Below are 27,260 nucleotides of genomic sequence, written 5' to 3'. Positions count from 1 at the left end.
GGTTTTCCCTCCATCCTTCTCCTTTGCAAAAAAAGTGCTGCAGACATGGGTACTGGTAGACCTATGTCCCACTTTGCCATACTTACTGGTCTCATTTCATATTTGGTTTGGTGTATACGGGGGGAAATGTGACTTTCAATTTCACTGGTCCAGGGATGACTATGCGATGCATTTTATTTGACAGATGGATTAGTGGAAGGGTCTGGCACATTTTTTCCTTCTCACTTACAGTTCAAGAGATCAATCAGGACCCCAGGCTCTTACCCAACATTACCCTGGGCTACAGCATCCATGATACCTTTTTTGATGGAAGAACGACTTCTGATGCCCTGACAGACCTCCTTGCTGGTGGGAAAATCAACATTCCAAACTACAGCTGTGGAAGACAGGGAGAACTGCTGGCGGTTCTTGAAGGTGGCGAATCAGACATCTCCACACACATTGCAAGCATGTTGGGTACCTACAAGATCCCACAGGTAAGAACTGGGTTCATGTCAAGCATGTTAGGATAGTTCCAGTCCACCTTTAGAACAGATGTGTGGATTGCTGTATGTCACATGTCTGTTTACTTCCAGCACAGTCTGCTGGGAACTTCTGTTTTTATATTGCTGTTTGCTTGGACATGAAGGGAAGCAGACATGTTTTTCCGTTGTTCCGTTGTTCCTGAACTATGCTGAATAAACGCCTGTAAATAATGCTTACACATGTCTCTGTCCGCCACTTCCGTTGTGAGAAGTTATTCACTCTGCTGATAAGAGCGTGCTCAGTCTCTAAAGGTTTCTGAGGCTCGAGTTGCTGATTGAGGCTGTTCCGATCACCGGAGTTCACCCAGCTGCCAGCCGGTGGCTGGGTGAATGCATTGATGAATGTTTTACATTTGGCAGAAAAAGACATTCCAGCAGATTTGTTATCTAAACCTGTAAATAGATAGCAACATTTGAATTGAGCAACAGCAAAGGATTCAGGAGTACCCCCAAGCTACAAACCTGCTCCTTCAGAGGAAGTGTAACTCCATCAAGAGCAGGAAGCTGAAAGAGATCATTTCTAGGGTGCGCACTATCCTGCACTATCTCTGCAGCTTTCTTATGGCACCTGGAAACCTAGATTTGATCCAAGGTGGGATGAGTGCACCCAATTATTCTGTTTTTTCTTTCTGGTCCATCTTTCTAAGATGTTTAGAGACTACTGCAGTTAAGGTGTATAGAAATTGTTTTTATTTAAATAATATTTGAGTTTTACCTTAATTAAATTTGTCATCATCTTTCACAAAGAAGTATCAAAGCTTTGTCCTAAGAAACAAAACACCAGTCTGTCTACCTTTCCTTACCAGCTCAGTTATGGCTTTGTTCTTAAGGATAAAGTCCATTCCCCTTTTGTCTATAGAATGGCCCCCAACGAAGAAACTCAGTACCACGGGATGGTCCAACTCCTCCTGTATTTCAAATGGACATGGGTCTGCCTCTTTGCTCCAGACAACGATAATGGAGAAATGTTCCTGAGCACCTTGACCCCTCTGATGACCAGCAATGAGATTTGTGTTGCCTTCTCAAAAAAAGTACTACTACAAACCTGGCTGTGGATACCCCATGAACCACCTGCCACGTGGAGACAAGTCAATGTCTTTGTTTACTATGCAGACTATCAAGATGGACTTTTTATAATCATGGAGGTACAAGCCTTCCTTGAAAGGATACAAACTGGGGGGAAAGTCTGGATAACAACAGCGCTTCCAAATAAAATCTTGACATATGAGACTGGAGCCTTCCGGTATGCCCATGGTTCTTTGTCCTTTGCAATGAAGACCAAAAAAAGGACAAAGTATGACTACTATGAGCCAGTGTATTCTCCTACTTGGTGGAAAGGATTCAATTGTTCATATTCAAAGCATGTATTGTCCGTGAGGGGTTGGGGAAGATGCAGGGAGAGGGAGAATCTGGAGATGCCGCCTCAGGAGATTGAAAGAATCCAGTCCCAAGACAGCTACATCAATTACTGTAGTGTTCAAGCTGTGGCTCAGGCCTTAAAAACAGCATATACATCTGGATCCAAGAAGAGGCAGGTGGTGGGTGGAGGAGACATTGTTGAACCTCCAAGGCTACAGCCATGGCAGGTACACCATTTTCTTTTTGCAAACTATAATTCGTTGTCTAGAATTGACATGATAGCAGTTCCATAAACTGCCTTACACCGAATTAGATCATTCTTCTACCTAGGGAATCTTTCCCAGCACTACTCAGAGATGCTATTGGGAAATGAGGCTAACACCGTCTGCATCCCCGCTGAACCCTTTCCTGCATCCAGAGTCAAGCATAGCATTTTATTTATTGCTATAAATTTATAAGGCACCCTTTAACACATGAGCATGATCCCAGGCCATTTTGCAGGAATGCATAAGAACACTCACTAAATGCTGGCGTTTTCCATGTCATATTAGCTTCATCCTTTCTTGAAAGAAGTGCAGCTCTCTGCAAATACTTCAGATGCTGGACAATACTTGGATGAGAATGGGGCAGTGGCCATTGACTTCGATATTGTGAATTGGGTGCTGTTTCCTAATGATTCTCGTGCTAGAGTGAAAATTGGAAGCATAAAGAGGCAGAAGTCCTCAAATCTGAAGTTCACCATTAACCCAGAAGCAATTGTGTGGCCCAAGCTGCTTAAGAAGGTAGGAGGAATTATGTTATTCCCTATGGCGTCTATTATCGGAAAAAGTCTTCAGATCTAAATGTCACTATCAACCCAGAAGCAATTGCATGGCCCTTCTGCTTTAACAAGGTAGGCAAAATTATTTGTGCCATTTAATTAACCAAGACATAGCTTGTTGAATATTACAATTGGGACTTGTTATTTCTGGTCAGTGACTGAAATAAATCTTTTTATATATATATAAATTTTTATTAAGATTTTCACAAATTTTTAGAATAATACACAGAACATAAAACATAGAAAAACATACAACACGTATAATTTCAGATCTTAATTTCTTATAACTTACTTTCCCAACTTCCTCATGCCTCCCCTTTCTGTATTCTCATGTCTAATTAATTGATCAGCAAATCCTTCCCTTATTTTCAATTTAATTTTGTTAACCCTCATTTTCTTTAATCATAACCATTGTTGCTATTTAACCCCTAACTTTCTCATCCAGCATCAATCTAACATTCGCTAATTTTTGAATATTTCTTTAGATAGTCTTTAAATTTTTTCCAATCCTCTTCCGCCGTTTCTCTTCCCTGGTCTGAAATAAATCAATTCATTCAGGCTGCAATAGATTGCAATGGATTGCTTTAAAGTCATTTAGCGCCAGATGAAAAGAAAAAAATGACCCCCAACCGCCCTGTCCCGCACCATTCTGTATTTTCAGAACAAAGGCAACAACCCTACTGGTGACATATCCCCCAAATCTACCCTGAAGGGTCACATGGGTAGGCAAATTAAGGGCTGGGGGCAAATTAAGGCCCAGGGGACCCTTTTCAATCCAGCCAGCGGATGGTCCAGGAATCAGTGTGCTTTTACATGAGTAGAATGTGTTCTTTTATTTAAAATGCATCTCTGGGTTATTTGTGGGGCATAGGAATTCATTCATTATTATTTTTCAAAATATAGTCCGGGCCCCCACACAAGATCTGAGGGACAGTGGACTGGGCCCCTGCTGAAAAAGTTTGCTGACCCCTGGGTCAGTACAACCTATAGAACAGCTCACAGGAGCAAGAGAGTGGGTATTGCTCCATCTGGTGGGCAGAAATGCTAGTATTGAAGGCACAATCCAAACACTGAGGTGTTGAATCCCTAACTTTAGAGGTAAATATCCCACTGTGCTCTTCTCAAAAGCTGTGACTCCATAGACACAAATGTTCCTAACATTTTCTCCTCGATGCTCCTTCTTCTCCTGTGTGGAGTAGTGGTTAAGAGCGGTAGACTCGTAATCTGGTGAACCGAGTTCGCGTCTCCGCTCCTCCACCTGCAGCTGCTGGGTGACCTTGGGCCAGTCACACCTCTCTGAAGTCTCTCAGCCCCACTCACCTCACAGAGTGTTTGTTGTGGGGGATGAAGGGAAAGGAGAATGTTAGCCGCTTTGAGACTCCTTCGGGTAGTGATAAAGTGGGATATCAAACCCAAACTCTTCTTCTTCTCTTCTTGTTGCAAACCACAGAGCCAGAGGAGAGCTTGTGTGAGTCGAGAGTTTTCTTCTTCTTATGCTTACAATGTGCCATGTTCAAGATGCACAGAGAACTGTCACCCTGGATATGCCAAGAAGGTGCAGGAAGGGAAGCTGCCCTGCTGCTACGATTGTGCTCCCTGCTCCGAAGGGACCATCTCCACTCAGGAAGGTAGGAGAGGACGTCAGAGGAAAGGGCCTTTCCTGGGAGGATGAAGCAAAAAGTTGAGCCAGCCCAAACAAGACATTTGTGGTCCAAACTCTAAAGTGTCTTCAAACTCTGGCTTTGTCATCAAACTACCTATGAGCTGGAGGAGTAGGCACACCAATTTGCCCTCAGCCACAGAGCCCCTTTTCCTTGGTTTTCCTAATGGCTCATCTCCTTTCCTTTGCTCTTCTAATGGTTCATCTCCCAGGCGATTACTTAATGAGGAAAGTAGCCGGCTTTTTAAGATTTTCATACTTGCTGGGTCTGGGGATTAAGTATCTGGCAGCCCCAAACTCATAACATTAAGGTTTAGCCATAATACACTGCAATCTGCCTTTATACGAGGTCATTCCAAAGATATAACTAACCCAGGTGTCTAGAACGTTTTCTTACTGGTGGACCAGATCTTAATTTCCCCAAATCTTGGCAGGCCAGGCCATATTTAGCAGCTGGGTGCTGCTCACAACCTGTCAATCACATGTTGCAATAAAAATGTCAGGTAATTTCCATGCTTTAAAGCCCCAATTGCATTTCAGAGTACAGTGTAGGCTTTGTTGAAAATTATTTGCAAGCAGCCCAGCACTGTTCCACTAACGTCTGATATTTGGGTGCCCAAAATGCAGCACAGTGGTGTTTACAAGGGGTTTTCTGCCACACACTGCGGTTTGTACCTCTGGTTTTTGAGGTTTGAAAGAACAGCAGTGGAAAGGAGGAGAGCAATGCATGCTGCCACCCAGTAATGGAAAATGAGGGAGCAATCTTTGAGCTCCCAATAGTTCCTTTCAAGCCCTACCCTGATGTCAGGTGTAGTGTACATGAGGGTCACTTCCCAAAATTGGATTTGTAGACCAAACGGAGAGTCCAAGTGGGCCACATTTCACCCATGGGCTGGAGGTTGCTCTTCCCTGGCCTACTTTAACAAGAAGAGGCTCTGACACATCTCACAAAGTCTCTTTTGCTCTATGCAGATGCCAATAAATGCACCAAATGCCCAGAATATCAGTATCCAAACAAAGACCGAACTCGATGTGTCCCCAAAGTCACCACCTTCCTCTCCTATGAAGAATCTTTGGGAAGATTCCTGATTTCCTTTGCCCTCTTCTTTTCTTTAACCACAGCCATTGTGTTAGGAATCTTCATTAAATTTCTTGACACGCCTTTAGTCAAAGCCAACAACCGAGACCTCTCCTACATCCTCCTCATCTCCCTTCTGCTCTCCTTTTTGTCCTCTCTTATCTTCATCGGCCAGCCAAGGAAAGTGACCTGCCTTTTCAGACAGATGGCCTTCAGCATCGTATTCTCAGTTGCTGTTTCTTCTGTCTTGGCCAAAACCATCATGGTGGTGTTGGCTTTCCTGGCCTCAAAGCCAGGAAACAGCATGAGGAAATGGCTGGGGAAAAGTTTGGCCAACTCTATTGTCATTTCCTGTTCCAGTCTCCAAGTTGTCATCTGCACCCTATGGCTGGGTCTGTCTCCCCCATTCCCAGAATCCGACATGCACTCCCAACCTGGAGAGATCATCTTGCAATGCAATGAATAATAATAATAATAATAATAATTTATTATTTGTACCCCGCCCATCTGGCTGGGTTTCCCCAGCCACTCTGGGCGGCTTCCAACAGAAATGAAAAATACACTAAAATGTCACATATTAAAAACTTCCCTGAACAGGGCTGCCTTCAGATGTCTTCTGATTGTCAGGTAGTTGTCCATCGCCTTGACATCCGGTGGGAGGGCATTCCACAGGGCGGGCGCCACCACCGAGAAGGCCCTCTGCCTGGTTCCCTGCAACTTGGCCTCTCGCAGGGAGGGAACCGCCAGAAGGCCCTCGGAGCTGGACCTCAGTGTCCGGGCAGAACGATGGGGGAGGAGACGCTCCTTCAGATATACTGGACCGAGGCCATTTAGGGCTTTAAAGGTCAGCACCAACACTTTGAATTGTGCTCGGAAACGTACTGGGAGCCAATGTAGGTCTTTCAAGACCGGTGTTATATGGTCTCGGCGGCCGCTCCCAGTCACCAGTCTAGCTGCCGCATTCTGGATTAGTTGTAGTTTCCGGGTCACCTTCAAAGGTAGCCCCACGTAGAGCGCATTGCAGTAGTCCAAGCGGGAGATAACCAGAGCATGTACCACTCTGGCAAGACAGTCCGCAGGCAGATAGGGTCTCAGCCTACGTACCAGATGGAGCTGGTAAACAGCTGCCCTGGTGAAATATACTCAGAGTCGCAAAGTGATTTCATGCTCTTTATTCAGCTCATAGTGGTGAGGAGGAATGAATGAATGTCCCCTCAGAGTATCTGCTTTATATACATTATTTACACAATGGGCTGCACATGATTGGCTAATTCCGGAATTCTACTGTAAGCCAATCAGGTTGTGGATTCACTTCTATCTGGAGCATGATTGGGTGGTTCCTGCTAACCAATCATACTGCTGCATTGTTCTAGGACCAATCAGACTGCTGCCTTTTGGAGCCTATTGTTCTAGGACCAATCAGACTGCTGCAGTTTGGATCCTATTCGACTCAGTACATAACACCCCTCCCCTCTAAGTTCCAGTCCTGCCCGGGAGGTCGCATTCATAGTCCTCAAGGTACGCCGGCGGCCTACGTGTGCGTTGCGGCCTGTGGTGTTCCCTGGTCCGGGGTTCAGGTTCTGGCTCGTGTTCCATGGATGCTGGCTGTGATGGGGCTGTTTGGTCTGGCGCAACCGGCTCGCTCAGTCGTGGTTCTGGTTCCGGTGTCCTTTCGGCCTCACGGGTCCTCTCTGTATTTACTGATTCTGCCTCTCCTGCTTCCCCCTGCTGCTCTATGGGCCTCACTGCCCCACTGTTCCCTTGGGACTCCTCTGACCTGTCCTCCTCCTCCTGGTTTTCTCCCGGGAATCGTCGCCGTATCTGGTCGCAGTGGCGGCGCCAGCATTGCCCCCCATCTGTTAGCACCTCGTACAACACGGGGCCAGTGACCCTGGTGACTGTGGCGGGTACCTATGCAGGGCCTGCCCCAAAATTCTTTGCGTACACTGGGTCCTGGGCCGTGAAGGTCCGGGGGTTCCTGCCTTCCCCCACCACTACCTCATCCTGACCTCTATCAGGGTGAAGGCGGTCCAATCTGATTGCAAGGCGCCGACCCATTAGTAGTTCAGCGGGGCTCCGGCCAGTCGTTGAGCTGGGGGTGCTGTGCTGTGCTAGAAGGAATGTGGCAAGGCGGTACTCCCAATCCCCTTGCGTCATGCGGCGAAGGGTGTCCTTGGTGGTCCGCACCATGCGTTCTGCTTGGCCATTGGTGGCCGGGTGGAATGGCGCCGAACGGATGTGGCGGATGGCGTTCTGCACTGTGAAGGTTTGAAATTCTCCTGACGTAAATGCAGTCCCGTTGTCTGAGACGAGAGTGTCAGGGAGCCCGTGGGTTGCAAACAGCCGGCGTAGTACCCGGATGGCTGCGGACGTAGAAGTGGACGGTACCAGTGCGACTTCCAGCCATTTGGTGTAGGAGTCCACCACTATGAAGAATGTTTTTCCCTGAAAGGGGCTAGCGAAGTCCACATGCAGGCGTGACCATGGTGCTCGGGCGGACTCCCATGACTGGACTGGGGCCCTTGGGGGATCTGGGCGGGATTCTTGGCAGGCCTGGCAGTGTTTGACCCAGGCCTCTATCTCTCCGTCGATCCCCGGCCACCACACATAACTCCTGGCAAGGGCCTTCATTCTTACTACCCCTGGGTGTGTCTCGTGTAGGGCTGTGAGGACCCTTTTGTGGAGGGGCTGGGGAACAACGACCCTGCTTCCCCATAACAGGCACCCCTTGTGGGCTGACAGTTCATGTTTGCGGGTTGTGTAGCTGGCGAATTCTGGCCCGGGGCTGCTGCTGGGCCATCCCCTCCACACCCAGTCCAGGACCCGGGAGATGACCCTATCTTTCTTGGAATGGTGTGCAACTTCTTGTGCCTGAATGGGGCGGTCGGGAAGCAGCTCCAGGCTCATAACCTCTTGTGCAGGTGCTGGGTCGGGGCCTGTTTCCGGTAGTGGTAGCCTGCTGAGGGCTTCTGCATGGCCCATCGCCTTTCCAGGGCGGTGAATCAGTGCATACTGGTAGCTGGCAAGGAAAATTGACCACCTGAGGACGCGAGGAGACAGCACTTGGGGGGCCTGCTTTTCGGGGGCAAATAAGCCAAGCAACGGCTTGTGGTCAGTCACCACGGTGAAGGGCCGCCCGTACAAGAAATCATGGAATTTTTTTACTCCCTTCACGATTGCCAGACCCTCCTTGTCGATTTGCGAGTAGTTCCGCTCGGTTTCGTTGAGTGTCTGGGAAAAGTATGCTACCGGTACCTCTCTTCCGGGAGTTGGTGTCCCAGGACAGCGCCGATGCCATAGGGCGAGGCGTCGCATGCTAGCACCACCGGCAGCCTCTCGTCAAAGTGTGCCAAGACCGAGTTTGAGAGAAGCAAGTCCTTGACTGCCTGGAATGCGGCCTCCTGGCGCTGGCCCCACACCCAAGGGGCCCGCTTGTCCAGGAGTCTGTGTAGGGGCGCCGCTACCGCCGCCTTGTGGGGAAGGAAGGAATGGTAAAAGTTCAATAGTCCCAAGAAGGCCTGAAGTTCAGTCTTGTTCTTGGGCGCTGGGGCATCACAAATGGCCCGTACCTTGTCCCCAGTCGGGTGGACCCCTTCTGCATCCACCATAAATCCCAGAAAGTCCACTTGAGGCACTCCTAGTAGACATTTTTCCCGCTTCACCTTGAGACCCGCCATCTGGAAACGGTGCAGAACAGTGCGGAGGCGGTCCTCAAACTCCTCTGGTGTGGGCCCGGCAATCAACACATCATCGAAGAAGGGGGTGACGCCAGGAATCCCTTTAAGGAGAGAGTCCATTAGATTCTGGAATATGCCTGGTGCCACGCTGACCCCGAATTGCAGCCGCTTTACCCTGAACGCTCCTCTGTGCGTCACAATCGTCTGTGCCTCTGCTGTGGCCTCATCTACTGGCAGCTGTTGATATGCTTGGGCCAAGTCCAGCTTGCCAAAAATTTTTGACCCAGCCAGGGTGGCAAGGACATGGCTGACCACTGGCACTGGGTATGCATGGGCCGTGAGGGCCTTGTTTATGGTACATTTGTAGTCTGCGCAGATGCGGACCGAACCATTAGGCTTGACGGGTGTGACGATTGGGGTTTCCCAGGGGGCATTAGGCACCGGCTCCAGCACTCCTTGCTCCACGAGTCGGTCCAATTCCTCATCTATACGGGGTTTCAGGGCGAACGGGACCCGGCGGGCCTTGAGCCTGACCGGTCGTACTGCAGGGTTAAGCTGTAGAGCAATGGGGGGGCCCGTATACTGTCCCAATTTCCCATCGAAAACCCCCGGAAATTCCTTGCATATGGCGTCTACATCCACTTGTAAGCTCATGTGGTTCACCCCGGTGATGGCTAGCCCCAGTGGTCCAAACCATGCCAATCCCAGTAAGCTAATGTAGGGGCCCTTGACCACAAGCAAGTCCAGTTGCCGCGTCCGCCCTTGGTATTGCACCCTGAAGGTCCCCACCCCCATTGTGGGGACCTTACGTTTCTGGAAGTCCCGGAGGGTGAATGGGGCCGGTCTGAGTTTGGGACCCCCAGTAGGGCACAGTTTCCTTAAGGTCCTTGCTGAGATTATGGATAGAGTTGAACCCGTGTCAAGCTCCATTCGGCATGGGGCCCCCTCTATCCGTACCTCTACATAAATTTTCTCTACGTTGGGGTGGGGCAACTGGTATACCTGGAAGTCCGTGAGCTCCGTTGAGTTGCCTTGGTGCGTTGGGCCCCGGGACCTGGGGCTCCTGGATTGGTCATCTGATGCCTGGTGTCGGGTGGGCCGAGCCCGACACACCCGGGCGATGTGTCCCAATTTTCTGCACTGCCTGCACTCTGCGTTGCGGAAACGACAGGTCCTCCTCTCGTGACTTTCTCCACAGCTTGCACAGTTCCCTCCTTCTCGTCGAGGCAGCTGTGGTATGTGGGCTGCTTGAGTGCGCTGCTGTACTCGGTGCACCTCCTCCCTGTCGGATCCTGAGTTGTTGGTGAGGTCTTCGTGGTGGACCCTCGGTTGGGACGGCTGGCTCGGCCGTGCCTCTTGCGTCGACCTCTCGGCAGCTTCCGTTGCCAGGGCCTCCTCCAGAGCGACCTGGAAAGTTAGGTTCTTCTTAGCGTAGAGGCGTCGTTGCAGCTTCTCATCCTTCAGGCCACCAACGAGGCGGTCACGAAGCATGTTCTCCAGCTCTGAGAAGTTGCAGAACCGGGCAGCTTGGCGGAGAGAGGTCACAAACCCAGTTATGGTTTCCCCAGGGGCTTGCCGCTTTGCGTAGAAGGCATTTCGACGAGCCACCACTGAGGGCTGTGGCGAAAAGTGCCCCTTCAGCTGTTCCATTATTGTTTTGTATGGAACAGTGGCGACGTCTTCAGGTGCAAGGAGAGCCCGGGCGATTTCAAACGTCTCCTCTCCACAGACGCTGAAGAATATTGCCCTCTTCTTGGCGTCTTCTTCATCGGTGATCCCTTTGGCTTCTAGGAGGAAGGTGAAACGGGAGGCGTACGCTTCCCAGTCTCCAGATGCTGGGTTGAACGGCGAGAAGCTGCTGTCAGTTGCCATTCTGAGTTCCTTGGGTCCCGGAGCTGAAGCCTGGATACACGGTGCGAGGCAGCGGTGCGGCAGGTGGCGGTGCTGCGGTGCTGTGTGTGGCAGTCAGCTCAGCGGGATCCCACCTTCGTCGCCAGTGAAATATACTCAGAGTCGCAAAGTGATTTCATGCTCTTTATTCAGCTCATAGTGGTGAGGAGGAATGAATGAATGTCCCCTCAGAGTATCTGCTTTATATACATTATTTACACAATGGCTGCACATGATTGGCTAATTCCGGAATTCTACTGTAAGCCAATCAGGTTGTGGATTCACTTCTATCTGGAGCATGATTGGGTGGTTCCTGCTAACCAATCATACTGCTGCATTGTTCTAGGACCAATCAGACTGCTGCCTTTTGGAGCCTATTGTTCTAGGACCAATCAGACTGCTGCAGTTTGGATCCTATTCGACTCAGTACATAACACCTGGATACAGATTTGACCTGTGCCTCCATGGACAGCTGTGAGTCCAAAATGACTCCCAGGCTGCGCACCTGGTCCTTCAGGGGCACAGTTACCCCATTCAGGACCAGGGAATCCTCCACACCTGCCCGCCTCCTGTCCCCCAAAAACAGTACTTCTGTCTTGTCAGGATTCAACCTCAATCTGTTAGCCGCCATCCATCCTCCAACCGCTTCCAGACACTCACACAGGACCTTTACTGCCTTCACTGGTTCTGATTTAAAAGAGAGGTAGAGCTGGGTATCATCTGCATACTGATGGACACCCAGCCCAAACCTCCTGATGATCCCTCCCAGTGGCTGCATGTAGATGTTGAAAAGCATGGGGGAGAGGACAGAACCCTGAGGCACCCCACAAGTGAGCGGCCAGGGGTCTGAACACTCATCCCCCACCACCACTTTCTGAACACGGCCCAGGAGGAAGGAGCGGAACCACTGTATGACAGTGCCCCCCGCTCCCAGCCCCTCAAGACGGTCCAGAAGGATGTCATGGTCGATGGTATCAAACGCCGCTGAGAGATCCAGCAGAACTAGGAAACAGCTCTCACCTTTGTCCCTAGCCTGCCAGAGATCATCAACCAGTGCGATCAAGGCAGTTTCAGTCCCATGATGAGGCCTGAATCCCGACTGGAAGGGATCCAAATGGTCCGCTTCTTCCAGGCGTGCCTGGAGTTGTTCAGCAACCACTCGCTCAATCACCTTGCCCAAGAATGGAAGGTTTGAGACTGGGCGATAATTGGCCATCGTGGCCGCATCTAAAGATGGTTTTTTAAGAAGCGGTTTGATAACCGCCTCTTTCAGCGGGTCTGGGAAGGCTCCCTCACGGAGGGAAGCATTCACCACCCCACGAAGCCCATCGCCCAGTCCTTCCCGGCTAGCTTTTATAAGCCAGGATGGGCAAGGATCCAGGAGACAGGTGGTTGGCTTCACTCGTCCAAGCAGCCTGTCCACATCCTCGGAGGTAACAGATTGAAATTGATCCCACACAACTTGACCAGACAGGACTCTAGCACTCTCCCGCCCCGGCCCTGCTCCCACGGTGGAGTCTACTTCTTCCCGAATCTGAGCGATTTTATCTGCAAAAAAATTTGCAAAATCATTGCAGGAGAACATGTGGCCCGTACTGGGCCCCGATGTTACAGGTGGTTCCGCTAAATTGTGAACCACCTGAAAGAGTCTCCTGCTGCTGTTTTCTGCAGATGCAATATTGGCGGTGAAGAAAGTCTTCTTCGCCGTCGCTATCGCCACTTGGTAGGCTCGACGTTGAGCTCTAACCCGTGTCCGGTCAGATTCAGAATGAGTTATCCGCCACCGGCGCTCTAGCCGTCTCAACGATTGTTTCATTGCCCTCAGATCTGTGGAAAACCACGGGGCTCTCCGGGCTTCATGCAATCGGAGAGGGCGCTTCGGAGCCAAACAGTCAATAGCCCTGGTTAACTCCACATTCCAGCGGGCCACCAGGGAATCGGCTGAAAGGCCATCAACATGGGATAAAGCATCCCCTACCACTCTCTGGAAACCATTTGGATCCATTAAGTGGCGGGGGCAGACCATCCGAATCGGTCCCACCTCCCTGCAGAGGGGATGGGTCGCAGAGAAGTCTAGTTGCACCAGGAAGTGGTCTGACCATGGCACTTCTTTCGTTTCACTTTTACTTAGTGTCAGATCACCAACATCCGTAGAGGTAAACACCAGGTCCAAGGCATGTCCGCGGCTATGGGTTGGGCCAGACTTATTCAGGGACAGCCCCATGGAGGCCATGCTTTCCACGAAGTCCCGAGCGGCCCCTTGTAAGGTCGTGTCGGCATGGATGTTAAAATCCCCTAGGACGACCAAGCTAGGTGTCTCCAGGAGAACATCCGCCACGACCTGAAGCAGCTCGGGCAGGGAATCCTTGGTGCAGCGGGGAGGTCGGTACACCAAAAGGAATCCTGTACTGCCCCTATTGCCCAACTTCCAGAACATGCACTCAGAAAACTGGGTCTTCCCAATAGGACGCCTGGTGCAAACTAATGACTTCCTAAAAATCACTGCAACCCCCCCTCCCCGCCCACATGACCTGGGTTGCTGTGCGTAAGAGAAACCTGGTGGACAAGCAGCGGCAAGGACAGGCCCATCTGCTTCATCCAACCAAGTCTCTGTTACACATGCCAGGTCAAGTCCTCCATCCATGATCAAGTCATGGATGGCAGTGGTCTTATGAATCATTGACCTGGCATTGCACAGCAACACTTTCAGGTCATGTGGGTATCCCTTGCTGATTCTAGTATTCATCCGGTCAGAACCAGACCCAGAGGCAGGGATAGTCCTCAGACAACGACTAAACCTGCCTCCTCTGTAATGACATGGTCTGGTCTTAGCGTAACTCCTCCTCCTACCCGTGATCACTGAGATCGGTTGTCCCAGTGCATTCCCCCCTGTGAAACATATCCCAGCCATTTTGTGGGCTGGGGCCCATTCCCCGGCAGCCCTGACCCCTCCCCTTAAGAGCAAAATAACCCATTTAAAAAAAAACAAAAAAACACACACAAATACAACAATACAAACAAAAAACAATAAAAATTACAAAAATTACAAAAACATAAAATCAAACAAATTCCCAGGCCCAATAAACATCCACCGCACCCCCCCACATACAAAAAATTCAAAATAAAATTTTTTTAAAACATTTTAAAAGCACTCTGCAGCCCTCCAGCAGTGACAGCAACTGTTCTAGTGAGGCCCGTCAGGCCCTGCCCCAGGCCAGATGGTGAGTGGCAGGAAGGAGCAGGACCCCATACACTCACACAGGAGAGTCCTCCCGGGCAGCAGAGTCCAGCAGTCCTTTATGAGGCTTCAGGCCCCGCCCCAGGCCAGATGGTGAGTGGCAGGAAGGAGCAGGGCCCTCAGACACTCACATACAGGAGGATCTCCCGCCATGTTTTATTGTGCTCTGGGCTACATGGGCTTCCTGGCTGCTATCTGCTTCATGGTGGCTTTCCTACCCAACCTACCTTACCCAACCTTTATGCTCTCACCTGCTTCAAACTGTGGAACCGGCAATGTTACAAGGGCTACATCATACTCATTCTGCACTTGTAAGTTGTTGATCCTTAAGCGTGGCAACAAATGTACTTTGGAACTCCTTGCCTTTTGATACTTTAACTGAATTCTTTTCAGCACCTGACAAAACCATTTTGGTTTAATGAAGCCTATTGGGATGTTTAGAAATTTGCATGTTCTTTAATCTACATTTAGCATAACTATTTATTTGAACTATACTTCAGATCTTCAAAATATATGTTTGCAGCTTTGTCTTTCATTGAGTTTTAATATTTTAGTTGGTTTTTGTAAGCAACTCAGAGGGTCTATCTATAATAAAGTGCTATATTTGTTGTTGTTTGTTGTTTAGTCGTTTAGTCATGTCCGACTCTTCGTGACCCCATGGACCAGAGCACGCCAGGCACTCCTGTCTTCCACTGCCTCCCGCAGTTTAGTCAAACTCATGCTGGTAGCTTCGAGAACACTATCCAACCATCTCATCCCCTGTCGTCCCCTTCTCCTTGTGCCCTCCATCTTTCCCAACATCAGGGTCTTTTCCAGGGAGTCTTCTCTTCTCATGAGGTGGTCAAAGTATTGGAGTCTCAGCTTCAGGATCTGTCCTTCCAGTGAGCACTCAGGGCTGATTTCCTTAAGAATGGATCGGTTTGATCTTCTTGCAGTCCATGGGACTCTCAAGAGTCTCCTCCAACACCATAATTCAAAAGCATCAATTCTTCGGCGATCAGCCTTCTTTATGGTCCAGCTCTCACTTCCATACATCACCACTGGGAAAACCAAATCTTTAACTATACGGACCTTTATTAGGAAGGTGATGTCTCTGCTTTTTAAGATGCTGTTAGGTTTGTCACTGCTTTTCTCCCAAGAAGCAGGCATCTTTAATTTCGTGGCTGCTGTTAATTTTGTTTAAAATGAAAGGAGAGATTTAGACAAATTCATGGAAGCAGATATGGCTGTTGTCAGCTCCTAGTTCTTATGGATATGTTCTTCCTCTACTGTTGGAGGTAGGATGCCTCTGAGTACTGGATGGGAGAAATCACAAGTATAGAAAGGGCCACTGCTCTCACCTCCTTCTTGTGAGCTTCCCATTGAGGCACCTGGTTGCCTATTATGGAAACAGAATGCTGAACTCTTATGATAGAATACCTGCAACTAGCAAAACTGACTGGAAAAATTAGAGGAGTGTCAAGCCAGAAGGTAAATAGGGAATGGAAAACATACAAAGAATATCTAAAATCCTACTGTACGAACAATAAGATACTTGCAGAAATAGAAATACATAAAATATTATATTGGATTACACACACACACACACACACAAAACAAAATAATATGAATCTGTGCAAAGAATACAGATAAGATAAGTAGTATAATGAGAATTATTGGAGGTTATATATTTTAATCTGTCATGTAAGTGTAATATATCGTATTTGTTTATGTTTGTTTCTTTATCCTTTCTTATTTTATTGTTTTTATTCATTTGTAGTGGTTTTTTTGTTATGTATGTTATGTAATTCATGTATATTTGTTTATGTGAAAATTAATAAAGATTAAAAAAAAAAGGAAACAGAATGCTGGACTTTGTGAGCCTTTGGCCTGATCAATTTTCTCCCTCCACGAACCATGTCAGTACCATATTTACGTGAATCTAATATGTCATCAAATCTCACGTGCACCTCAATTTTCAAAACCTTGAAGCCAAAAAAGCATTTGCTGGCAAATGTAGATTCGCCATCAAATCTAATGTGCACCCTAATTTCACGGCGTAATTTGTCCAAAAAATGTGTGCATTATATTTGAGTAAATGCAGAATCTTGAGTAAACCTTATTTTTCTTCTGCTCCCATAAAGTTCTGGATGTGATTTTTCTTCTTTTTACAATTATAATCATCAGAACCACAATCCCCAGAGTCCATCCTTCAAATTGTTGCCTTTGGTAACAATTATGTAAACATCACAATCCAGGGCAGCAGGAGGTGATTTACTCCACTGTGCCTGAAAAGTTTCATGCATAAAATATCTCGTGTGCTACAAAGTCCTTGGAGCCAAGTTGAAGGAGAAGCAGGTGAAGGAGAAAGATAGGTCTCTGTGAAGCTTAATCAGAAAATAGGAATCTGTGTTCTAGGTTGTGGGGTCTCTTTTCCTGGAGGTTTTTAAGCAGCGTCTGGATGGCCACCTGTCATGGATGCTTTCAGTTGAGATTCCTGCATTGCAGGGGGTTGGACTAGATGACCCTTGGGGTCCCTTCCAACTCTGCAGTTCTTTGGTTCTATGGTTCTATTCCTACCCCACCTAGAGAAGTTAGCAGGGATTGAAACTGACACCTTCTTAGTGCAAAATAGATGCTCTACCTCTGAGCTATGGTCTGTTCCCTTTGGCCCTGAAGCCACACACACCACATTTCTCATGTCACTGCAACCTCTGTCATTCAAGTGTTTGGGGTTTCTTCCGATCTACTGGCTATGGATTTGGGAGGACCAGTCGGGAGGGAAGTGTAGCAGAGAGACCAAGAATGATGATAATGCTGCTCCTGCTGCTGCCTCTTGCAACCTCTGGGATGCAGCAGAAGGCAAAATGCCAGCTGAATCTCATCCAGGATAAAAATCTTGCTGTGAATTATTACCGGCCAGGAGACCACCTCATTGCTGGAGTCATATCTTCAGGATTAATTGGAGGTCAATATCCCTTCTCCTTTTCCAGCACCCCCTTAAGCAGGCTTGAGTCGTAAGTAATGCTGTATTGGTGTATTTCTGCTTCCTACCTACTCTCCAATTCTCCTCTTATATCAGGGTTCATTTCTGGTACCCCTGACAGATCACTATCCCTTGTTTATTGGCTTGTTTCCCTTTAATTCTGAGCACCATGACCACTGAGGAGTTCAAATATTTGGAAAATCTGGGTAGGAGTATAATTTTAAACAAAAGAAACAAGTGCCCTCCTTGCTTTCTGACCTCTGATATGAAACTCTTGGAAGCTAGGATTGGACTTTATTGGACTCTAAACATTAATGGAACAGGTTGCTTCTTAGATTTCTATAAGTCTTTTCATTTGGGGAAAAGCTGTGTTTCAGCATGTTTTACGATGTTATTTAAGTAACAAATTCATTGACGGTACCCTAAACTTTTTAAAATAATAATAATGATGATGATGTAGCAAATACTGTGGGGCATGTTTGAATTGTGGTTTTTCCATAGTGAGTAAAGTGAAATTAATTTTCTCAGTGTATATCATGGACCCTTGGGGAAGGTTGAATGCTCAGTCCATGGTCCTTGGCATGAAAAGTGGAGAGTTTTCCCACTTCCAATCTAAAATAATCTCCTGGAAGTTTATTCACAGAATTAGTGTCCCAGGACTGACTCACTGCTCCTGCTGGGAGATAGAGGAGAGGCTGCTTCACTCATGGAAAAAAGCAAATAATAAGGCAACTCTCCTTCCACTATGAAAGTCAGGCTCCTCCTTTATAACTGGGTACAATGACAGTTGGAGAGAATTGCATGACTCCTTTCCCCCCAGGCACAATGTAATCTATGCAACTGCATATGTCTATGCTTAGGCAGGTGCAAAGGAGCCTGGGGGTTGAATTTGACTTCATGGACTTTTTCCTCAGGTGCTCAGCATAGCCCAGCATCCCTAAAACTCCTTGGATATTGTGAGGATATGCTCTTCCCAGAGCCCCACTACAGACATGTAAATCATCTGGTGACTAATTTTTGTGAGATATATAATGGTCCTTTGATAAATTGACAGCTATCAACCACTGGTTCTGGTGGAGCAGCCAAGGAGGTCTACGGAAAAGGGCTGATTAAGGTTCTGGCAACCTTGAGATTAGGAGTCCCATGCTGTGCCATTGGAGCTGTCCCAGAGCAATGTGACTTTCATTTTCACTGAATTGAGGGTGACAATGTGACACACTTTTTTGCAGTTGGGTGAATGGGAGAGATTGGTACATTCTTTCCTTCCCACTTGCCGTTCAGGAGATAAATCATAATCCCCAGCTCTTAACCAACATCACCCTTGGCTACAGCATCTATGATACTTTTTTTGATGGAAGAACAACTTCTGATGGCTTGACCGACCTCCTTGCGGGTGGAGAAATCAACATTCCAAACTATAGCTGTGGAAGATGGAAAAATCTGCTGGCTATTCTTGAAGGGGGGAAATCCGACATCTCCATGCACATTGCAAACATGCTGGGCATCTACAAAATCCCACAGGTAAGAAGTAGGTTCAAGTCAAACAGACCCAACAGCATGTTATACTTAGGATAATGAAACTGATTTTACTGCTCATGCTGCTTTGTACATCACATCATTGTACAAACACTGCTTTTCATGAAGGGAAAGCGTAGTTAAATGATGGACCTTGCTCCCACAGGAAGCAGTGGTGGCCACCAACTGAGATGGCTTTAAGAAAAGGATCAAATACATTCATGGCGGAAAGGCCCTGATGGCTGTGCTCTGCCTCCACACTTAGAGGCAGTGATTCTTCTTAATACCAGTTTCTGGAAACCACATGAGGAGAGAATGCTCTTATGCTCAAATCATGCTTGTGGGTTTCTGGAGGATATTACTTTCAAGGATCCGTTTCAGTCTGGGTTCAGGTGTAGTGCTGGGACTGAATAGGCCCTGGTCACCCTGATGGATCACATGTATGAAGAGTTGGCTCTCTTGCTGGGATCATCACTTTGTCGTGGTGAGTGGGCTTTCACATTCCCATGACCCTTGTGAGCGAAGCCATCAGGAGTTTCATACTCCCACTAGGGTCACCTAAGGTGGTAAGACAAAATAAAATTTTTTTTCCTTCCAGTAGCACCTTAAAGACCAACTAAGTTAGTTCTTGGTATGAGCTTTCGTGTGCATGCACACTTCTTCAGATTGCACACAAAAGCTCATACCAAGAACTAACTTAGTTGGTCTTTAAGGTGCTACTGGAAGAAAAGAAAAATTATTTTGTTTTGACTATGGCAGACCAACACGGCTACCTATCTGTAACTGGAACTAAGGTGGTAAGGACCTTGGGGAGGAGCTAGACAAAGAATGATCCAAGAAGTTCTTAATGGCAGAGCAGGTCGATGAAATAGCGGAAGAACATTGCCTCAGGAGAGTGAGGAAAATTCTCAGGGATGATTCACGCCCTGGCTGGCATTTCTTGATCTCCTGCCCTCAGGCAGAAGATATAGAAGCATGATTAGTCGCACCAACAGGGTAAAGAACAGCTTCTATCCGTGGGCTGTTAGGCTGCTGAATGAAAAGATGACAACAGGGCAACTGACTTTTGGGTTTGGTGGGTGTGCATCAGCAAACGAGGGCTATTAAGACTAAGAGAGCTGAGTGGGGGGTGCTCGTGTAATCTCACTGTATATAAGTTGTACAAGTGACAATAAAGTATTTCAGTTTCAAAATAACAAGTGGTATGTTACAACGGCTGTGAAGGCGGATGAAGGCTGCAGCAGATAAGAATCTACCGTTCATTGTGACACTAATGTATAGTATGGACATGGTGACCATTGCATTGGAATCCTCAAGTCTTGATTATTGCAATGCAATTTATTTGCACCTAGTCCAGAGGCTCCATTGTGGCTACACCATTGATGGGGACAGACTATTATTAGTAGTGTTAGTATTAATTTTTGTATTGCATCTTTGTAAAATGTTCAGAGGCTATTGCAGTTAAGCAGTATAGAAAATGTTTAAATAAAAATGTTATACTATTCTATTATTTCTAAAATCCTTGAAGTTACTGCTAATTAAATTGATCATCATCTTTCACATAGGAGTACCCAAAGGTTCTTCTGAAGAACAAAAGCTCAGTCTCTTTTCCTTTCCTTAACAGCTCAGTTATGGCTTTGTTCTTCCCGATAAAGCCCAATTTCCTTTTGTTTACCAAATGGCCCCAAACGAAGAAACTCAGTACATGGGGATAGTCCAACTCCTCCTGCTTTTCAGGTGGACATGGATTGGACTCTTTGCTCCAGACAATGATAATGGAGAAATGTTCCTGAGCACCTTGGCACCTCTGATGACCAGCAACGAGATTTGTGTTGCCTTCTCAAAAAAAGTACAACTCCAAACTTGGCTGTGGATACCCCATGAAGCACCTGCCATGTGGAGACAAGTCAATGTCTTTGTTTACTATGCAGACTTTCAAGATGGGCTTTATATAATCATAGAGGTAGAATCCTTCCTTGAAAGGATACAAACTGGGGGGAAAGTCTGGATAACCACAGCTATTCCAAACACAATATTCTTATATGAGACTGAAGCCTTCCGGTATGCCCATGGTTCTTTGTCCTTTGTAATGAAGACCAAAAAAAGGACAAAATATGACTACTATGAGCCAGTGTATTCTACTGCTTGGGGGAAAGGATTCGATTGTTCATATTCAAAGCATGTATTGTCCGTGAGGGATTGGAAAAGATGCAGGGAGAACGAGGATCCAGGGGTGTTGCCCCAGGAGGAGATTGAAAGAATCCAGTCCCAAGACAGCTACATCAATTACTATAGTGTCCACGTCGTGGCTCAGGCCTTAAACAAAGCTTATTTGTCCACATCAAAGCAGATTCCAGTGGTGGGTGGAGGAGACAGGTTGGAACTTCTAAGGCTACAACCATGGCAGGTATGTCCATTCCCTTTTGCAAACTGCAGTTCAGTCCTGTCTACAATGACTAGCAGCAGAAACATAGGAGGCTGCCTTAATAATAAATAATAAATAATAAATTTTATTTATACCCCGCCCTCCCCAGCCAAGGCCGGGCTCAGGGCGGCTAACAACCAATAATAAAAACAAGTTGAATGACTTACTCTAAGTCAGAATGTGCCTCTCTCTCTTGCTTAGTATTGTCTCTTCTTGACTGATGGGCAATGGTCCTCCACTTTTTCTGGATGGTTATCTTTCCCAGCGGTACCTGAAAATCAAATTGGTGGTTGAACCTGGGACCTTTCACATACAAGGCAGATGCTCTAGCAACTGAGCTATGCCCCTTTCCCCAGTATCATGCATTCAGAGTCAAGCATAGCAGGGATGTATGCATGTATGTATGTATGTATGTATGTGTGTGTGTGTTTCTATGTATAATCCACTCTTCATCACATCAGCAGGATCTGAGAGAGATTTTCAGGAATACAGTAGTACCTTGGCTCCCGAACGGCTTAGTTGCCGAACAAATTGGCTCGTGAACGCCACAAACCCAGAAGTAAATGTTCCAGTTTGTGAATGTTTTTCGGAAGCTAAATGTCTGACGCAGCTTCCACCTGAATGCAGGAAGCTCCTGCAGCCAATCGGTAGCCACGCCTTGGTATCTGAACCGTTTCAGGACTCAAACAGACTTCCAGAACGGATTAAGTTTGAGAACCAAGGTACCACTGGTACCCCTGATAGGAGCAGAAAATATGAATGAGTGTTAAAATAATCCAATAGCATTGTTTTCACGTACTGGCAGAAATCCATCAGAGTTTCTGCCATCTAGGGCAAGGGAATACCAGAGTCACAGGAGCAGCACAACAGAAACAGTCCCCAAATCAGTGCAGCTTTGAAAGGGCAAAACGCGTCGAATCTGCATATAATAAGAATATAGGGGCAGATTATTTTTTTCCAGGCTTTAATTAGAAGACCAGCAATAGACCTAACTCCAAAAAACATGAATGAATTACTTTATGGATGCAAACACTACTATTCTAGTATATCTCTATCTCTATCTATCTCTATCTCTATCTCTATCTCTATCTCTATCTCTATCTCTATCTCTATCTCTATCTCTATCTCTATCTCTATCTCTATCTATCTCCTCTATCTCTATCTCTATCATCTCTATCTCTATCTATCTGTATCTGTATCTATCCCCTTGCAAGCTTGCAGTTTGAACTGCACAACTCCAAAACTAAGACAAATGGAAGAAATCTCCAATCAGTGCTTTCCCCCTCTAACTTTCCTTATAATCTCTGACTTGCAGGGTTACCAGCGCCACCGGATAGGCCTCTTTATACAGATTCCTTTAATAAATCCATCTTGATTAATCTTTACATATATTCCAAAACTCTTACTTAACATTTCCTGATATATGTAATAATGATGATTTTGGTCTCCCCTAAATGTTGAAGCAGAATGAGGGGACCTAAAAATAAATCACAGTCTCTATGAGTCCAGATCACAGTTTCCTCTTTCGTCGTAGCTTCATCCATTCTTGAAAGAAGTGCATCTCTATTCTAATACTTCACCTGATGGACAGTACTTGGATGAAAATGGGGCACTGGCCGTTGACTTCGATATCGTGAATTGGGTGCTCTTTCCTAACAACTCTCGGGCTAGAGTGAAAATTGGGAAAATAGAGAGACAGATAGCTTCAAATCAAAAGATCACCATTAACAAGGAAGCAATTGTATGGCCCAAGCTGTTTGAGAAGGTGGCATAATTTTTTGTCATTTTACTATGTGCTAATTGTTAGAATTCCTTCTCCATGATTGCAGTCATGGGATTTTTGTATATGACATGACGGTGTATGTTTTGACGCCACAGAGTGGGAAGTGATGGAGACAGGATGTTTGTGTTACTGTGTTCCGTGAAGTGGTTGTTCTTTTCCTCTTTGCTGTCTGGTGCTAGAGAGAGAGGGGGCCATGTTGCAGTGCTCCGTGTGTGTTTATATGTAAATAAAGTAGATTAGCCAAAATGCTGAGTTGCCGAGGTCTGTTACGCAAGCTGCAAAGACTCTGCGGATCCCTAAGTGTGCCGATGTCTGTTGGCATCGGTCACTGTGATGTTCTGGCTGAAGAAAGCTTTTGAAGCTCCCGAACGATTGACCAGGAGAGAGGGGACATGCCAGTCGGGCATGTGTCTTTGCCAGGGTCCTACTCAAGCATAGGACAAGCTCCTGACACTAATAGCATGTTCAATTGGTGGTGGTGGTGGGGAGGTTATTGGGTTGTTTATGTTTTTATTTTGATTATGATTATGTATTTTTGTGTTTTTATACTGTTATTTTATCCTGTGCACTGCCCTGAGACCCGCAGGTATAAGGTGGTATACAAATTCAGTAAATAATAATAGCAACAAAGCATAATATAGATGAGGCTTTGAGTGTATGCTTACGAACTCTTCCCTGGAACTAAGTACCACTGTGCTTAATGGAGTACAATCTTGAGTAAGACTGTATAAAATGTCGCAGGGAACAGGAGACTTTCCAAAGCAGAGTAGAACAGCTTGCCCCAACTTGGTGCTCTCTCAAATGAAGAGGGGAGGGGAGTGTTTAAGAGAGCCTCCCACACTCGCTTCGTTGCCCAACAGCAATACAACAGCCCTGCAGTGAGGCCAGTGGGTCTTACCCTCTGGTAGTTTTGATAAAGATCAAAAAGTAAAAAGACAAAGGGAAAAAAATAACAAAAATACATAAATAAAAATAAAAATAATTAAAAACACATAAAATTTCCATGGCTTATTTTTCATTAACTTATTTCCCAGACCTCCTCATACCTCCCTTTTTTGTATTCCAATTCGAATTATTAGTTCAGCAAATCCTTATTAATAAATTTTAGCCTATTTCTAAACCCTTCCCCCCCCCCCATATTCTCTTAAAGCATTACAGCTGGAAACCACTTAATTTCTATCCGACATCATTCTAACATTCATTAATTTTGCAGTATTTCTGTAGATAGTCTTTAAATTTCTTCCAATCTTCTTCCGCCGACGGATCACACTGTTATTATGTGTGTGATCTTTCCTGTTGTTTTCAGCTGGCATATAGAAAGGCGGTATACAAATTAAAAGTGAAATGAAATTAATCTTGTTTACCTTGGTTGCTTGTATGCATAGAAAAGTGACAGGGCAGTGCTGAGGGAAAGAATCAGAAAAACCAAAAAGTTTGTCTGCCATGTTGCTCTGAAGAAAAGAAAAGTTATCTCTCCAAAATAGGGCCTGGGGTCAGTTGGGGCCATTGGAAGCAAAGATGCCTTTTTACAGGACCCTTCCAAAACACTTTGATCTGCTTCCAAAGGTACAAATGCTTCTAACACTTTCTCTTCATGTCTAGACCATGCCTCGTGCAAGATGCACACAGAGCTGTCACCCTGGAAATGCCAGGAAGATTCAAGAAGGGAGGCCTCCATGCTGCTATGATTTTGCTCCCTGTTTAGAAGGGACAATCTCCACTCGGGAAGGTAGGACAGGATATCACCCGTCAGCTGATTGGCAGATTACAGCCTGCCTTGCTTAAACTCCATAGTATTCCTTTGAAGCCCCACCCTTACCCACCAGACAATTGACAAAAATGACATCACCAAAGGTGGAGACCAACTGGGCCAAGTTTGACCCAGCAGCTAGAAGTTCCCATCCCTGGTCTACTCTTAACAGAAGCAGCTTTTAAACATCTCACGGAGAAAGTTTCTTTAGTCATGCTCCTCAAGATCCTTTCTTGGTGATAAGGTCAAGGATTGGGACTTCTCTACCAGTGAACATTTGCTTCTTTCCTTGCCAATAAAACAGTGTTGTTTCATGCTCTCTCCCACATGCCCAGCATTCCCCCTCAATTGTAACAGCACTCAGACCATTGTAGGTGACTGATATCAAGATAATGAAGTCTCTTTTCTCATTTTCCTCTATGCAGATGCTGATGAATGCACCAGATGTCCAGAAGATCAACATCCAAACAAGGAGCAGAATCAATGTGTCCTCAAAGCAATAACCTTCCTGTCCTATGAAGAATGTTTGGGAATCCTCCTGACATCCCTTACCCTCTTCTTATCTTTAACAACAGGCATTGTGTTTGGAATTTTCATTAAATACAAGGAAACTCCCATAGTCAAAGCCAACAACAGGGACCTCTCCTACATCCTCCTCATTTCCCTCTTGCTCTCCTTTTTGTCCTCCTTCCTCTTCATTGGCTGGCCAAGGAAAGCAACTTGCCTTTTCCGACAAATTGCATTCAGCATCATCTTCTCAGTTGCTGTCTCTTCAGTCTTAGCAAAAACCATCACAGTGGTTCTGGCCTTCCTGGCCACAAAGCCAGGGAACAGTGTGAGGAGATGGCTGGGGAAGGGTCTTGCAAACTCCATTGTCATTTCCTGCTCCAGTGTCCAAGTTCTCATTTGTACCATCTGGTTGGGCATCTCTCCCCCATTCCCAGAATCTGACATGCTCTCCCAGCCTAGAGAGATTATCCTGCAATGCAGTGAAGGGTCTGTTGCCATGTTTTATGTTGCCCTTGGCTACATGGGCTTCTTGGCTGCCACCTGCTTCACAGTGGCTTTCCTAGCCAGGAAGCTGCCTGGGGCCTTCAATGAAGCCAAGCTGATCACCTTCAGCATGCTGGTCTTCTGCAGTGTTTGGGTGTCCTTTGTTCCCACCTACCTGAGCACCAAGGGGAAATACATGGTAGCCGTGCAGGTCTTCTCTATTCTGGCTTCCAGTGCTGGGCTTCTGGGCTGCATCTTCATCCCAAAGTGCTACATCATTATACTGAGGCCTGATCTGAATATGAAGGAGCACCTGACCACAAAAAATAAGCATGGCTTTTGAATCTTAATGCTAGAATGTCTCACCAGTATCTGGACTGGAACCACAGCATACTTACTAATAACTGGGTTTATTATTTTTCAGAAGGCTCTAGTAGGCGTGTTTTTGTCTCCAGCACCTTCCTCAGACTGCAGTCTGATACTCAACAGGTATTAGGTGATGAACAGATCCAGCAGGGTCCCTGTCAGGGATCCTGCTTCCCTTAGCCTCACTTGTTTCCACACACAAATACGCATACCTATCTTTCTGTCATTAATTCACTGCCACCAATTGCCCCAGAATAGTTCAAAATCTCCTAGTAGTATTTTCATTAGGCCTGGTCATGAGATGGGTTCCACTACCAGCCCTTCCTTCAAGTTTGTGTCCCATTCTTTGGGGAGCACATCACCTCCAAGACTAATATGAGTAATTATTTCACTTAATTCTGCTTGAAGTAGGCAGACCAAGTTTCTTGCTAGATCAAATGTAAACATGAAACAACCACCTGAATCAACATTCTCTGCAATTTAATCTTTATTGATTTTAAATATTGAATCCATTCACCACAAAAATAACCAAAGAAAAAACAAATCACATCATATGCAAAAATAATAATAATGTTACATATAAAATAAAGTTCTTCCATACGTTGAGCCTTCCATCACCCTCAGTATGGGTCCTTGGTTTCCTTGTTGACTGCATATTGTATGGCCTTTAACTTATCATAAATTAGCTATAATCTTTGTAGCATATAACATTGCAGAAGTTAATCAAAGCATGTCAAAGATTTAATATGTGAACAATATTCTTTTAAAGATAATCTGTATATATCCCATTATTTGTTAAACTTTTGGTTTCTCTGGTTTCTGATTTTTTCCTGTAATAATAATAATATTGATTTCCCCCTGTAATAATAATAATAATAATAATAATAATAATAATAATAATAATAATAATTTGTTATTTATACCCCAGCCACTCTGGGCGGCTTTTTTGGCATCTTTGCCAATTCTACATTATCAAATAGTTTTGTCTGCCTCTCCATTTTAGTTGGTATTTTGTCTCCCTTCCAACATTCTCTGGTCTCCCAGCAGCCTATGGTCAGGAATGATGGGAGTTGAAGTTGAGTAATATCTTGAGGGAGCCTGGTTGGGCAAGCTTGTATTGGCGAGCTTTTATGAATGTTTTGCAGATCCTTGAAAAGTTTGCATTACTTGAACTGTGTTCATTTTACAGATTAAATGTGTTTAATGTGCATGTGGAT

The 27,260-nt window shown here is 46.1% G+C and overlaps 2 protein-coding genes across 2 annotated transcripts in view; both read left to right on the top strand.

The window, feature by feature from the left end:
- LOC309363264 (vomeronasal type-2 receptor 26-like) overlaps window positions 1–26,020 on the top strand; it is a gene marked incomplete at both ends in the record, with an annotated part of 31,594 nt that extends 5,574 nt beyond the window's left edge. Inside the window, 6 exons of the mRNA XM_081899369.1 lie at window positions 17,194–17,242; window positions 18,441–18,732; window positions 20,351–21,133; window positions 22,686–22,916; window positions 24,537–24,663; window positions 25,110–26,020. Coding sequence (XP_081755495.1) covers window positions 17,194–17,242; window positions 18,441–18,732; window positions 20,351–21,133; window positions 22,686–22,916; window positions 24,537–24,663; window positions 25,110–26,020 — 2,393 coding nt within the window. The remainder of the gene's footprint in view (window positions 1–17,193; window positions 17,243–18,440; window positions 18,733–20,350; window positions 21,134–22,685; window positions 22,917–24,536; window positions 24,664–25,109) is intronic.
- On the top strand, window positions 167–5,907 carry LOC309361457 (vomeronasal type-2 receptor 26-like; the record flags this gene model as incomplete). The annotated part of the gene is made up of 5 exons (XM_081896471.1): window positions 167–476; window positions 1,331–2,110; window positions 2,435–2,665; window positions 4,154–4,331; window positions 5,336–5,907. Exons 1-5 carry the CDS (start codon window positions 450–452, stop codon window positions 5,905–5,907), a joined length of 1,788 nt encoding a protein of 595 aa, XP_081752597.1. The 5' UTR covers window positions 167–449.
- Window positions 26,021–27,260: the final 1,240 nt, after the last annotated feature.

Source organism: Podarcis melisellensis, assembly GCF_964234715.1.
Source record: "Podarcis melisellensis genome assembly, chromosome: 2".
Classification (NCBI taxonomy): Eukaryota; Metazoa; Chordata; class Lepidosauria; order Squamata; family Lacertidae; genus Podarcis; species Podarcis melisellensis.
Note: the sequence above shows the minus strand (reverse complement) of the source record. Positions and strands in the feature narration are given on the sequence as shown.